Source organism: Gallinula chloropus (assembly GCF_964237585.1).
Source record: "Gallinula chloropus genome assembly, chromosome: 5".
In the NCBI taxonomy this organism is placed as follows: domain Eukaryota; kingdom Metazoa; phylum Chordata; class Aves; order Gruiformes; family Rallidae; genus Gallinula; species Gallinula chloropus.
Window position 1 is genome coordinate 4,526,726 of NC_140090.1, and position 16,319 is coordinate 4,543,044.

At 41.0% G+C, this 16,319-nt stretch overlaps 1 protein-coding gene across 1 annotated transcript in view; it reads right to left on the reverse strand.

The window, feature by feature from the left end:
* Window positions 1–235: 235 nt before the first annotated feature.
* The window catches only part of ARHGAP15 (Rho GTPase activating protein 15), a gene marked incomplete at its 3' end in the record, with an annotated part of 314,335 nt that continues 298,251 nt past the window's right edge, over window positions 236–16,319 (reverse strand). The window contains exon 13 of the mRNA XM_084264739.1: window positions 236–419. Within this exon, the coding sequence (XP_084120865.1) occupies window positions 236–419 (184 nt within the window). The remainder of the gene's footprint in view (window positions 420–16,319) is intronic.

Sequence of the window (16,319 nt, forward strand, 5' to 3'; positions counted from 1 at the left end):
GTGCTAGCATAATGAAACTCTCAAAGGGTTAATGCAGAATACATATAGGCAAATGTTGACAATATTTTTTATTCCAATGTTTGAAAATTAAACACAAAATCATCATTAAGTTTTCACAAAATGAGGCATCTGTCACTTGAAGGAAAAAGAAATATTTCAGAAATATGTTTACAGAAATGTAAAAATATTAGACATCAAGACAGATGTGAACGTTTTCAATAACAGGCCCTGTCTGTCAGTCTTCCTCAGAGCCGAAGATCTTGCTGTACTCACTCAACATAAGTTCAACTATCTGATTTTGGTACAGCATGTGGACTGCCATGTTCCCTGTCTCCTTTTCAGGTCTAAGGAGTGTTGGTCCAAACACAATTCCTAAGCTTTGTGTTGACATAAGATTCACGGATTCCTTGGCTGCTATCCTGTTGACGAAAAGGAAAGAATTGGTTAAAAGAGAGGGATGTCAAAGGAGTCGCTGTTGCATTTGAAGTACATAGAGGGACTTTTTTACTGATCCTCCTGACAGGGAGGTTTCTTTGGTTAAGTTATCAAATAGGAAGAAAAGAAGGAGGAATGAGACAACTTCTGTCAACCTGACAAGCAAGGAGCAGAGAGTCAGCCCCAGTCAGCAAGATGTGTCTGGGGTGGAGGTCTAGAGTCCTCTTTACACTGCTCTCATATCAGGGCACAGTTTGCTACTCTCTGGTGAGAGAGCATTAGTTAGTCTGTGTGCTATAAAGCAAGAATTTCTGAGCTCATACATTTAGATACAAAAAATAGGGATTGCTCTTTGTGCTAAGGGAAACAAGCATTTTGGTGTCAACTGGTTTGGTGGCTCTAGGGTGAAACCTCCCTGCTTCTCTTAACATGGTCTCCAGCACTGAAAGGGTTGGGAAACAAGAAAAAAAAAATTAAAAGAAAAAAAAAAAAAATCCCTTAATATAGAGCTCATATGAAACACATTCCTTCTGCTAATTTAAATCCAATAAAGTTAGCATGGTCTGAAATGGATTGTGAAATTTATATAACTATAGACTTTTGCATGCCTTATCCTGACACAAAGTTTCTTGAAAGACAGAGACCACATACCTTAATGAGATGAGTTAGAAAATAATGGTAAGGATTATAACCTTTGATATCTTTATTACCCACAAAATTACAAGAGGAGGGCTATTATTATTAAAAGTTGATCTTATGTCTGTATTAAGACTTAATATTCTTGTGGAAATGACATTAAGGATGGAGAAGTCTGGTCTAAGAACAATATAGGTTTAATGGATGGCGTTTAGGTAGGCAGTTTCGCATAAATCTCTGCAGCAGTGAGTACAAACTAAGTAGAAATCCATTTCCCTCAACCCTACAGAACACATAATATCTCTTAGGTTTGAAGGACGATTAATGAAAATACATATTTGCTAAATAAATTGCACAGCTCTACCAAGGAACGTGAACTAAATGTGACTTTAATATGTAAATGTTTGAATTTATAGATGCTTCCTTAACCTGTTAGTTTTAACTTAAACACTGCAAGTAGACTGTTGCAGCCAAGTTCTGCTTTCCTGTCTCTCTTATGGTCACTCATTTACCTTTTTTAAATTCAGACACCAATTTAAAAATCCTCATAGATGTCTGTTTTCTCATACCTGTTGCCGATTTTACAGCAAACTAAGCTAGATGAAGAAAACTTCATGAGACTTAATGGCTTTAATCACTTAAAAAAAGGTTTCTTTCATGATAGTGGGTGGGTCACACAGCAAAGAGCATCGTCTTGTGGATTTGTGCCAACCTTGTCGTTTACCACATTCCTTGAACATCGACGCTTGTGTTTTTTTTCCCCATATATAAATAGGAAGCTTTGCTTCGTTCTGCCTCATGCTTGTAACTGTGGTGTCCATTGCACAAAACACTCTCCATATGGCACTAATCAGATTGGCTTAACTATTAGTTTCTTAAAATATAGCATCTTTATTATAAATTACATTTTAAAAATCCTCTGTGGTAATATTAATATATAATTTCTTCTTTTAGGATTTCAGAAAGTCTTAAAATTTAGTAGCTTTGTTGTGAAGTGCTGTGTGGGACTGATGGATATCACACATCTTTATCACAATTAAAAGTGTTTGTTACGAGGGTGATGAGGTGGTTGTGCTTAATGCAGAAGCACATACAATGAGCTTGGGGGCCTCCCAGTGAGAAACACTTAATTTCTGTTGATCTCATTACATGGTAGAAGTTGGAAACCTTATAAAGCCCACACAGATGACATCAACATGGGTAGAGATGCTAGTTCACCAGGAGTAGAAAAAGGCCAGATATTCAGCAGTTGTATCTTGTGAAATTTTAGAGATCATCAGTTTAGCATCAGCCATGGCTTTGCAACAAGGGGGTGGTAACAATGGACAACACTGATGAAGCTGGAGGAGAAACACCTTACAGGGGGTAGGAGGCAGTGGACCATGGATAAGCAGAGTCAAGGTAAAGAACGGTGCTGGCAGAGTTCAATTTACTGAAGGGAAAGGAGGGGACTGACATCCTTTATCTGTAAAATTTAGAGCAAGATGTTGAGATCCTATCTTTCTGATACGGGCATAGAAAATGGAAGACTAATGGCCAACCACTGTCCTGTTTGCCATCTTTCTGATGCAGAATAACTCCCCTTGTTTTCTGTGGCGATGCCAAGTCCTGTTTGAGTCTGGCCATTGCCAGCACATGGTTTGCAGTCACTCAGCTCTCAGAAGGTGAGGGTATGGCACGAAGCAAAGGGATAATGCACATGGTGTGCATTGGTGGTGGAGAGGAATTGGTTATCTGTTGTGGTTCATCAATACGGAACGTGACACTGAGAACATCCACGCCTGGGGCCCCTGAGATTAGCATTAGAATAATAATTCTTGAATTGATAAAATCCCTTGAAAATTCTAGATATTTTCTATCTATTCATGCAGCCGTACTTGATAACCAGAATAACAAAAAGTTATAAACCCAGCAAACTTGGAAACATGGAAAGTCTGAGTGGTTAAATAAGCTGCGGCAAAGTACAGCTACTGGAGGGAAAGAAGGAAGGAATTCAATTCAGCTTGAATGAAATAATTATAAGTTTAGGACTTTTTAAATTACAAATATTTACCAATGAAATTCTATAACTAATATTTTTTTTTCATCTGTCCACAAAAGAGAATGCCAAAGCAAACCAAAACCTAATATGCACACTTAAAGCCATTACTGTGTATCTGCTAAGTGGAATTGAGTTGTTAAAAGAGAAAATCCCTAAAAATGTGCATAAATTCTTTTTTTGGCAAGAAAAAGGGCAGAAAGAGTGATACACCGTTTATAACATAAAAAGTGAAAGCGAATGCCAGAGCTACTTTCTGTCAAGTCCAAATGAAAGGAGAAATGATCCATCAATTTAAGATTTTTTTTTTTTTTTTTTTGAAACAATCTATAATCCGGTGCCACAGATGTTGGAACCATGACAAGGAATTGCTGGGTGCTATGTTGTGTAAGATTTTATTTCCCTCCTTCCCCCTGCCCCCCAAATAAGTGAGGTTCAAGAATGGTTTAAGTTCTTTAAGATCACCAGTCAGGAGATACACAGAAAATCCAGTTCTCATTATTAGTAGTAATGAAATTAATGATGTTTTAAAACAGCAGAAGTGTCTGATAGGAGGGCTCTCGTGTCAATGGCAGATATATAAGCAAAAATACTGGGGAATTTATGCTTTGGCTGTTGCCAAGGCAACCGTAAGCTGGAAAACGTGTGACTGAGAGCAGGGCAACTCTACAGCTAAGAGGGTCATTGTATGGTGAGTTTGGTTCTCCATTTCCATTAAACCTACACTTTTCAAACTCTCTAAATAAAATCATTATTAATTTTGACATTCAGAAAGCACGCTGGATTATTGCTTCAAACAGACTTGGTGTTAGGAAATGTTCTTCATCCATTTTTACTCCAGAGTAACTGTTGGGGATGGTGTGGGGGGGGAGTATTTCAATGGGGACTCTGATTCCTCACCATTTTAATGTTCCTACTGCACATTAAAAAAAACCCAGAGAGAGAATATTTGGGGAGGAAAATCTCAATGGAAAGAGCACTGTTTTACTGTCAGCTGGAGAGTGTTTGAGGGTAGAGCTGTCCTCTGCTAGCTGTGCTGAGAACTGCTCAATCTTGCTTTCTTAGCTTTTCCCAGCCTACAAGGATTTAAGTGAGCTTAATGTTAGGGGCATTTCTATCCTTAGCAGAACTGGTTTTAACTGTGCCTAGTAATCTTTCGGTTTATAACTAAGGGGAACTTTTCATTATGATGATTTTGCTGGTGTTCCATGAATGGGTCACCTGGTAAAACATAATGGGGCAGGTAGGCGGATGTAGGAAAAGCCACTCTCTACAGTCAGTAGAGGACTGAGGGATAGAAGTAGGTTTTGATCTTATGAGAATCCTGACCAGCAGCATTATGCACGGTACTTTATTTAACCAGGGAAGTCATTGTCACGAGAGGCAGAAAACAAGACCTAAAGACAGGCCAAAAAGAATAAAGATGCTTGGGAATAAAGGAAACTCCCCAGAAAAGTAGGGGAAAAAAAGATGTATTTGTGACATCTGCTGTCTGAGTACAGAATTAGGAGCTGACTGCTCTCTAAGTAGGTTATTCCGTGACGGCCCACTTGGGTGGGTTTTGTACCTTGGCTGAATGGAGTGACCACTGTCATGGCCAGAGCTCCTCACCCCTATGGGCAACAGGGACAATTTGATATCTAAGTTCCCATGAACCGCTTTTGTGGGTCAAAATCTGTGCATCCCATTGATCCACTTTACAAATAATTATTCTCAAATTATCTACTATCTGTTGCCTATACCTTCTCAGACATATGCAAATGTAACGCTTTAGCTTAAGGTCCATCCCTGGGGATGGCTCAGCTGCCTTCACTGTACCTCAACTACATTTTTCGCTGCCCTGTTATGGGCCAGTTTTTATGCAGCAGAGAGACTGACTAGCACAGAGATCCTAATCAATTTGAACGCGTTAAAAATGTGACTTTTATGATGAACAGCTTCTAGCTCAACATTTTATGCTTCTCTCCTACCCAAATGCTGGTTCACAGGAGTTAAAAAATAACAGGTATTAGATACTTTGCTTTAGCGACAAGACATTTGGGAAGGAATCATCCAACCTTGAAATAAAATCTTTATTGAAAGCAATTCTACTTCCATGCCAGTCAGATACATTGTATGATCAGAAGAGGTGTCCCAGGGGAAAGCTCGGTGCAGTAGACAGGGTTGATTACTTGGACCTCCTGTCAGTTCTTAACTCATTGACAATGGCTGAGACATTCAGTACAACTTTGTTTTCTTTATTTGGAAGTAAAGTTAATATACTTACCTTAACTGTGCCAAATGTACCGGAAAATAACCTGATAATAAAACGTACCATCCTACAAAGTGATAATGTCTGTGTGTGTATAAGCACATTTTGGCAGGGCTTTTGCAGATGGGTTTTTTGGTGTTAGGAAGGAAGCACAAGTACAAAACGATACACAGATAAACTATCGGGTTTCTTCTGAATGTATTTCCTTTCCATTTAAGGCTGGTTACATACGTCCCTGAGACACAGCATATTACTGCAACATCATTTTCTGTTGTAAACTTATTGTGATTGTTCTTCAGGATGACCTTAAGTGGTTTTGGGTACAAAAAACCCCCCTAAAAAACCCCAGCTGAACTACAAAGTTTGGCTTTGAGCGTCCTCTTAAAACACAAACAACAATAGGTGTCCTTCTACAGTAGGTCAAATCCTTGCAAAGACATCCATATCCAGCTGGATAGAGCAGCTTAAGACAGATATCAAAATGCACCCAGCGTGGAGGAAGGGTGCAGAGTACATGCACTACTTAACCCTGTCTTGAGAGACTTAGGAAAATAATTGGTGGTAAGTGCCCCTCGATGCCATAAGCTCTCTCTGTAAACTGTTCCATACATTGCACTGCAACGTAGATAAATTTAAAATTTAGTAATAATTTGGGATTCTTGATATTTTATGAATGCAAACTAAACCTCATTATTATTTATGTACTGGCTTTATGGATGATTTGCTCAGTTGCATTACAGTGGTATTCACCAGCTGATGAAGCTAAGCAAATGCAAACATTATCAGTTGAATCCCCAGCTTGTTGTTTGTGAAATCTGTATGCCACGTTGGCGGGGGGAGCTTTGTGCATGTGGAGCTACAACCTGAGGTTTATGCTTGAGGAGTTGCTCCCAAGCACTCCAACGTCTGTCCTTTTCAAGATGTGATCGCAGTGGGCTAATGCAGTTTTTAAGCTGCTTCCTTTTGCCTGAGCAACATACGAAGGTGCTTTAAATCCCTGCTTGCTCCATAGGTTGAAGTTTAAACAATAGCTATCCAAGCCTGGTAATAGAGCAAGCAGGTCGTGGCATGTGATACGTTACGAGAGGGGTCAGAAATAGTTCAGACATACTTAAGAGCTTGCTTTTGCTGAAAATAGCCTCCATGGCTCCTGGCCTACAGAAACTCCATAGGCTTCCTGTGCTCTGCAGCTGTGGGTTCATGTTACAGCTCTTTGGGAAAAAATCCCTTCTCTTCAGTTGCTCTGGGACACAAGAACAAGCACTTGATGCTGTCTTCTCCTGCAGACTAGCCTTTAAATCTGACTGTTGGATGGCTATATATAGTGCCTGGACAGCTGACAGGGACCTGGTGGAGAATGGGCTTCCTCAGGGGATCCCCCACATATCTCACAGCACGAGTCCTTCCCTGGATGAACTGCCTTGGAGTCTGGCCCTAAAAGAAAATAATAACTAAACTAACTCTGAACATCGTTTCACAGTTGTCTGAATAGACTCCAAAAAGCTGAAGAAAGGCATTTATTCTGGCTTAGCCTGCTTTAATAAGAGAAGTAAGTTCAAAATAAAATCTTCTCACCATTGGGTAAGCTGTGCCACCCATTTGACATCCTTTCTGAAGAGTATGCATGCTCTTGCCTTTGCACACACCTCACGTAGTGCCTGTCTTGTAAAGAAAGCCTTCATTTTCCAGGTGACTGAGGCCAAGATGGAAAAGCACATTTAGATATCTAAAGGGACTTAGGCCTCTAAAGGGGCTTTGTTCAGGAATGTGCTTTGGAGAAGTCCTGCTTGTTCTTCTGCCTCCGCTCTCAGCCGTGGCTCTATAAAACGAGCAGGGTTATGTGATACCTGCACCTCAGCCTTGGGATCATGTCTTTTTATCTGGCTGTCTCCTGTGTTAAAGTAGCTCCAAAGGCAGCGGGTACACATCGGCATGCTGGTATGGCATGGACAGCAATGGCAAGGAGTTCATCTCCATGCTAAGGTAGCTCCACTTGAAAAGCCTGGTGTGGGGAGAGGCTCTAGTCCCACTTCCCCAAACCTTGTTGTGTTAAAGAAACTGAGTCAAAACCTTTTCATAAAATCTTCCCTATCACTGTAAAAGTTCCAGGTCTCACTTTTGGAAAACTGAGACAACTGGGTGACCCACTAAATTCTTCCATTTACTGAACACCAGTGCTCTGTCCTCAGTTTGGCCTGGTTTTTTAACTTTTTTGTGTCTGAATGCAAACTAGTTCCCGTTAATACTCATAAAAATGGTGTATTTGGTTTGCTTGGCAAGGTTTTGGCACCAGAGTGGCTACAAGGGAAGGTGCTGTAAGAAGCTCCTAGAAGCTTCCCTCATGTCCAACAGAGCCAATGGCAGCTGGCTCTGAGACAGACCTGCTGCTGGCCAAGGCCAAGCCCATCAGCAATGGTGGTAATGCCTCTGGGGTTATAGAGGTAAGAAGGAGGAAAACCCCTGAACATCAAGAGCAATTGCAACCAGAGAGAGGAGTGAGAAGATGTGAGAGGAGTAACTCTGCAGACCCCAAGGTCAATGAAGGAGGTGGGGATGAGGTGCTCCAGGTGCCGAAGAGATTCCCCTGCAGCCCATGGAGGATGGTGGTGGAGTAGAGATTCCACCTGCAGCCTGTGGAGGACCCCATGCCAGAGCAGGTGGGTGCACCCAAAGGAGCCTGTGACCTGCACTGTAGCAAGCTCCTGGTAGGACCTGTGGCCTGCGGAGACAGGAGCCCACACCAGAACAAGTTTGCTGGTGGGACCTGTGACCCCGTGGGGAGTCCATGCTGGAGCTGCCTGGTCCTGGAGGTCTGCACCCTGAGGAAGGGACCCACACTTGAGCAGTTCATGAAGAGCTGCAAACCACAGGAAAGACTCATGTTGGGGAAGTTCATGGAGAACTGTCTGCTGTGGGTGCGACCCCATGCAAGAGCAGAGGCAGAGTGTGAGAAGTCCTTCCCTGAGGAGGAAAGAGTGGCAGAGACAAAGTGTGAAGAACTAACCACAAACCCATTCCTGTCTCCCCAGTGCCACTGGGGAGAGGATGGAGGGAAATGGGGAGTGAAGTTAAGCCCGGGAATAAGGGAGCCTTTTGCTGTATTTTCTCTCCCCTGTCCATCTGAGGAAGGGAGTGATGGAGCAGCTTTAGGGGGTACCCAACCTTCAGCAAGAGTCAGCCCACCACAATCAGAGGGAGAAGTAGATCTGGCTAGTCCATGTTATCACAGTGTCAGTTGCTATTGAGCTTGAAGTTTGCCTGTTCAGTGACAGCTACTTGATAACAGTCAGCTGAAGACCAAGGAGCCTCTCAGACTCTTCTGGTTGTGGCTCTGTGTGCAGGGAACCCATTTTTGCCTTTTCTATGGCCCTGTAACAGCATATATATCTCAAACAACAGCAAACCCCTCTTCAAAGGCTGCTCTGTTACTGCAAGCACAAGTCTTTCCTTCAGGAGAGGATGGGAGAGAATAAAACCACCCGTGACAGATGTTAGGCAGATGCTAATGCACTTCTTAGAGGTGTTTGGATAGTAGAGTGATAAAGGTAGTGAGAGAATACATAGAATAATATATGTTCAGACAGAGATGCAATACATAGACCTCTTAACTCTATTTTTGGCTGGTGGTGTAACTTTTTAAATTTTTTTTTTAATGTTAAAATTCTACTTCTGATTATTTTTTTCTTCTTAGAAGAACAACCAGTGTACTGTAAAGACCAACCTGTCAGAGTTCCTGGATCTGTATGCTTTTGTCGCCTGTGTGGGCTCAGAAGGCAACAGATAGTTTTGCATGAAAAAAAAAAAAAGATTTAACTTTTTAAATTGCTTAAATATTTTCATTCAAGAATGCCTGAAGCTACATTTCCTTGCAACATTAAAAATAAAAAGCAGTTAGTAACAATCTCCCTTAAATCAAGGATTGTAAATATAGAACCTTTATCATCAGCACAGCACATCCAAAAATGTCTTTGTAAAATAAATCAAATTATATGAGTTAATTGATTCCAGGCAACATCAGCAACTGCAGGTGGAAACTGAATAACAGGATGTTTATTAATGAAGGTCTATTAATCAAAATTGACAATATAAATTCCTGTTTCTTTTATTTGAATTCTACCTGCAAAATCCATGGATGCACTTGCTGAATTTTTAAATAAAAATTCAGAAGCAGAGAAAACGCTAACACTTGGGATTTTAGCTTTATATGTAGGGCTATTTGTTTAAACAGCGAAAGGATATCCTAAATCCAATTTGACAGGCAATGCCAAAGATGCCAGTGGTAATTAATTAGCACTTAATTTAGACCACAGAACAACAGGATGTGGAATTGGTGCTCAGTGCCATTTCCCCTTAGGCTTCATCTCATGAGGGTCAGGAGTATGGCTGTTGCATTGAAGGTCAGTAAATAAATTGGGGGAACACATTGACACTGGACTTTTCATGATAGATATCCTTCACCCTTATTACTGCCTCTGGCTATCGCTGATGAGAAAAGGACTGCAATTGTTCTGTGAAGAATGCTGTACACAGGCTTGATTCGAGCAAGGTAGCGTCTGAACTCACGCGTCGTACAGTAGTGGTGCCGGATGCTTCCTATGGGCAGAGACAGAGAGAGCTGCCTGGGCTGTGTAGCCTGGCTGGAAATAAGCTTCTAACTGTAGCGTAGAAAGCTTGAGGAACTCTGACAGGGGAGGAAATACACTTAAAAGCAGCCCTTAAGTTTGCTAGATTTGCGAGCTTAGCTTTAGAGTAAGCATAATTAAAATCAATGGAAGATTTTTAAAGTGAGGTTAGAAACTAGGTCAGCAAGGGAAAAAACACATTTCCTTATTAGCCTCTTGCATATTTGGTATTCACCCATAAAGCTAAAGGTTCTTAATAAAGGTGGATTAATGTTATTAACAGCATTGTTTTCTGGTGGGGACACCAGGGCTTTGACACACTTAGTGATGGGCAAACAAAAGTAACTGGCAAACCCCCGCATGGTTCTACTGGTGACCCAGCTGGGTTTTTCCTCAGTGGAAGAAGCCACCTGTGTACAGCACACCCAAAGCAGCGGTCACATAGAAAGCATACTGAGACCCTGCAGAACTTGGTTCACAGATGCACATAACTGATGTTCTTTGGTTCTGATATAGTGGGCAGAAACATAGAAAGATGATGCGACGACTCAGTATTATGACATATCCCCTTCCTCCTAGGAACCTTAGCGTCTCTGACAGGCACTACTATGCTCTTTCTTCCAGTAATCTCTCCCCATCTTTAAAAAGAGCGGCTCAGGTGGAAGGATGTCAGTGCTGGCACTGATACTCAGCGAGGTTATGGCTTTCTGAAAACTATTCTTACAAACTGTACCCCGCTGCGCTTAAGGAGTCCAGTTCCACCATGGCTCGTGGGATGATGAACAATGTGAACTTCAGCACTTACAGCAGGGAAATTCTTATTGCAAACCCTAGATGTACGCCGCTAGCAGTGTTTTATCCCCTTGGCCCCCAGAAGGGCTGTCTGCATTGCTACATCAGGAAAACACTGACTTAGACAGCGGTCCGTGCTCAGAAAATGTATTTTGGAAGCCCCAGGTTAACAGTTATTTAAACTTTCACTTCATCACACCCTTGGCAGCATCTGTCTCGACACGGAGTGAAATTTTGATTACTGTTAAAGTCACTGACAAAACTCCCAGTGACTGGGAGCCAGCATGGAGTCAGAATTTCACCTTATATAGGCTTAACTTTTCTCATTTTGGATGATATCTACTTTTACTAAGTGGAATTACTGCTTTTGACTATGTTCAATCTATAACCTCTTGCAGCCTTCAATTATAGCCCTTTTGTGCTACGGTAATCCAGTTGACAGCAAATAACTCAGCTGTGGATATGACAGGTTTGCTTGCTGACTTAAAGCCCCGAAGTGGCAATTGGCTGGAATTTCAACCTGGGATGCTGAACTGTGAGACAACCTTCTCAGAAATGCATCTTTGCTGGTAAGTCTGGAGCTTCTTGTGACAAAAGCTCAGTTTCACTAACACCACATTGTTTTGGCCAGGCATCACAAATAAATTGTTCCGTTTTGTGAGACAACTAGTATTTTTTGGCATTGAAACCGGATAATATAGCAAAGAATTCCACAGAAGTCAGGGAACAAGCAAAGAATTCCACAGAAGTCAGGGAATAAGTTCTCACCAAAGTTTTCCTCCTCTGCGAGCTCCTATATATATATATAATTACTTCATAAATTGGTTTGTTTTCAATCTTTTTAAATCATTAAAAACTTCTGAATGTTGGCACATTAATTGTCCCAAATAGAAAATCTCCATTTTTTAACCTACATTACCACCATCTTGTTGTTTAAAATGAAAGCCTTTCTGCAGTGGTCTGCCCAACAGAGAGGATTTTATACGGGATGTGACCTCAACCAGGATTCCTACTCTTTCAGGTTCAGTTCTGAGCTCTCCACAAGCTACTATTGCAAGATATCTGCACCGCGTTTGTATCAGATTTGAAAGATGCTTTAACATGCCTCCCAGCATCACGACTGTTTCAGCCCTGATATTGAACATGAGTAGGATGAATGTATCTCCTAAATGCACTAGTGAGTATGTGCCATGAGTCTTTGATTTCTTTAAACTTATTTACATTTTGCTTGCCCTTGAGCAATGAATTTACTATGTCAGCATTGTCTTTTCTACTTACACTTTGTCTGTCTTGTCCGCTCACCTTAGCTTGATGTTTATTTTTTGTGCACTAAATGCACAAACTGCCTGGAGTGGAGGATTTTCCATATATGTGTAGTTCTAAGATGCAACCCTTGTAGTACTCCGGGTTCTGCAATATCTTCCCTAGCTTTAATCTAAGTTTGGATTTTCTCATTAGTTCCTTTTTAAGTCAAATACCCATTCACACGTACTGGTTTCATTTGCCTGTGGTCTAACCACCTTAGACACTTTACAAAAGTCTTTATTCTCTGTGCAAGCAGCCCTAACTCTCTCAGTAATTGTGTTTCTTCCATCTTTGAAGCTTCAAGTGACAAGACTTGACTATATCTGCTTTTGTCTGACCCTAATCAAAATCCACAGTTAGAAAAACTGGTGATAAAACAAACACAAGTCTCTTAGGCCTCCTAACCAAAACCATGTTAAACGGATTTGAAGGATTTAGGACCAACTGATGTCAAGGCATACTCATCAGGGTTGAGGCAGCTCACTCACTATGCAGCTACGGGACACCAAACCTCTCAGTCATAGCTTAATTGAGGAAATTGCCTGAAAGACTTCCAGAGAAGCATTTCTGATAGTGTCCACCTGGCAGACAGGTCTGTCCCTTGCTTGTTGATGTTATGTGTAGGTATGCTGATCTTGGAGATGAAGCTGGAATGTCTTGTATATGGGTTTTTTCATTGCTTAGAGCTCCAGAAGATCACTGATGCTGCACTGTCTGGCCCTCAGATAAGACTAAATTCAGTTCATTGTGTTGCATGGACTTTCACCTACAGCAGAAAATATCTAACCGTAAGTGAATGGCTGACACTGAGAAAGTGTCTCCTAAAGAAGCAAGAATTGTAATTTCAGGATGTGAAAGCTGTATAAACTTAATTGAATATGAAAAGTAACAAGGAAATCTGTTAGCATGTAACCCAGAAAGGTTAGGCAGTCCTCCCAAGAGTGGTCTGGTGAGATTCAAAATGTATTCATCAAGTTTTGAAACTGAGATAGAAATGTTGGGGCTGCAATGACTTCTGTGGGGTAGATGCTCTGGAGGAATGGAAAACTCATTCCTTTGATGACATATTTATGAGAGTTATCCAGATATTGAAACTTATCTGGGTTGTCCTAGGACATGGTCTTAAGTTGCCTGATACTAGTTCTGCCCTGAAAACCCTCCCTGGTCTGAAAGTTTGAATACAGACAAAATAATGTTCACCATAAACTTTACCTACTGGAAAGTTTCCATAGGCTTGGAAGACTGGGTAGTGTTTGGAGAAGGCCTGGACTTGGCAGTGTAGACAACAATCATCAGGGATGTGGGAGTAGTTTCAAAGCAGATGAAGTGCTATCCCGAGGTGGTTTGGTGTGGCTAAGTCTAGTGCTGACACAGAAAACATCGTGCAAGTAGTCTGCATTTTGTCCATGAAGGTGCTAAGAGAGCTACAGGAGAGGGATTGGTGGGATCTCTAAAAAATAATACAGAGCTTTTCTGAATCCCCTTTTCTTGGCTCATCTCCATGGAAAGGGGTTTTATTTTAGAAGACCACAGCAAAGCTCTGGGGAAGATGTGTCAGTGCTGTCCAACAGCAGGGCTGAGGTGGGTGTAGAAACCCTTGACTTAAGAGGAGGTAACCGGTTGCATCTTGTAGACCAGAGGAGGAGGCAAGTTGTCGTATGCTTGGCTGGAGTTAGCCGCTCCACAGATTTATGATTTTACATTGCACCATAATGCGTAATGTACGAAAAGATAAATATTTTCCATTCAGCAACATCTTGCTGTATTTTCATCTAACTCTATAATTTTAATTATAAAGTGAACATAACCTGTATCAAATTATGATTTTGTTAACATATTGAATGAGGACAAGAAAAATAAATACCAGATTTTATACTGTACAGGCACATGAAGGTATAGTAAAAAAATCTGGTTTCCTTGACCACATTGTCATAATATGCATATATAACTGCTTATTGAATCCAGGCTGTGTAGACAACAGAAAGAACACTGGCTCCATACCATCACAATGCATGCCCACAACAAAGAGGAGGAAAGAACAGGCTCTTTCATTGTGTGTTTCTAAGTATTACCAACATAAGGGCTAAAAACATTACCTCGGTCTGAAGTGTATCTATATATACATGCATAAGTTATTAACTGGGCTCCCTGAGCACAGTTGCTGAAAATATTAATATATTCAAATTATATTCTAGCTACTGCAAAAACAGTAGATCAGAAAAAATGTATTAAAATCTCTTCAGACAAAAGGAGTCATGTTATTTATAAAGTTCCTCTCCCCCCCGCCTTACCCCCACCCCACTGGAACACAAACCTTCATTGTATATAATACATGAGAAAGCAAGATGATCCTTAGATGTCAAAATGTGGCTTAAAGTTTGAATGTAATCATAAAACAGTGACTCTAATGCTTGCCATAAACAAATTGTCACTGGCATTATGTAACTTAGACTATTCATAAAGTATAAAAGACGGGAAGAATAAAAGGTGGCTGCCAAGCACCATGGGCCAAATCCAAAGGTTGTGCCAAATTGTGTTAGGGGACTGGGAATGCAAACCCAGCGTGCAATTCAGATTTGCACTCCCCAGTGGTTGGGCCGCTCCTATGGCTTAAATTAGAGCAAGATAAAGCCCATTTTAATTTTTTTTTTTTGTTTTAGTTTGTCAGTTTAGACTGTAAGGCGACAAAGCAGCAAGCAGTGGCTTCTGGAGCACCCTCTGCTTGCTCTTTCTGGGAGATGGAAAGCGGGATGAAAGTTGCCTTACTGCCGCAGGACCCATTTTGGTATGGAGCGGCCTTGCAGGACACGAACAGGCCTAGCCAGATTGCACCAGCAATGCAGCCCAAATGGGAAGAATCACTCCGGTGGTCCTCAATTTTTCACATTATCCAACATGTAGGGTACCACCTCATTGGGCTGGGACCCTGCTCTTTGCTCAGACTCATTAGGAAAGCCAACACAGTGGGTTAACAACAGAAGACCATACATCAAGGTGGAAGGCCTTGCCTGCGAACAACAACTAATCATCATTCATGGATACTTCCCTTTACTCCAGATTTCAGGAGTAACATGTATCTACTAATACACGCTCTGCAAAGACTTAAGTTGCAGGAAATGGTTGTGCTAAGGCACTTCATCAGGGAAAACAACCAAACTAGGTGGCTTGTCTACTCCCCCTTTCCCCCCTCCCCGCTTCCTTTTAAAAGTAAAATGACATTTTTTTCGCAGCCTGAAATAATTGTTCAAGCAGAGATACTGGTTTAACTCATTCTGAATTATTAGTGGAAAAGTGGGTCTCAGAAGTATGTTACATCTGAAATATTTTTCGTCACTTGAACATGTGCCGTCCAGAACTGGCCCTATTCTACCAGTCACTGGGAACAAACACTTCGCATTCACAGATGCTCCTAATTTGGTGTGGTTTGGAGTGTAATTTAGATCAAACGTATCCATGTAAATGAGTCAGGGTTTCTTAATTAGGTGCCTCTAAAGAAAAAACTTGGACCACATGAGTAGGTGTGGGTGTGGTGCCCATAGTACTGGAATCTTTCCTATAGATGAAGCTGAGTGTTCAGGCATACTGTAGGTTTTTCTTCCCCCCCCCCTTTTTTTTTCTAAAGCACAATAATAAATCTGCAGATGGCATAGACATAAAGACGCTACTTCAGAGGAGCTGTCTAAAACACTGTCTCTTTGGCAAATGCCTTAAAGTAGGTCATTCTGCTGTGATTTAGGTTTATATTTCATTGCCAGCTTTTTGTTCCCATTACAAGTAGGGTACATTCCAGTCCACAGATTTGCTCTTCTTTTTTCTTTTTTTTTTTTTGATTTTTTTTTCCCCCAGATTGTTTTTTATTTACAAGAATTTGTAGATCTTCATAAGGAAATGGCCAATACTCTGTCAGAAGTTCTAATCATGCACTTGACTGCAAAAAGAGATGTATGAAGGTGATAACCTGCAAATGTCAGAATGTAAAATACGATTCTCTGGAAGCAAAAAAATGTATTGATTCTCTTAACACGGTGATTGAAATGATTGCTGCATCTTTTGCAACGTGTGAAAAATGATTTGATCTAATGTCATTTCAGAAGTCTCACAGAGCAGGGCCACTGTTGCCCTAGTTGTTCAGGTATTTGCTTTTTCTTTTTATGTGTTTGCCACTGAGGAGCATGTATTTTATAGCTTATTAAAAAAAAAAAAAGAAAAGAAAAGAAAATCATCAGGGTCTGTTTTCCCA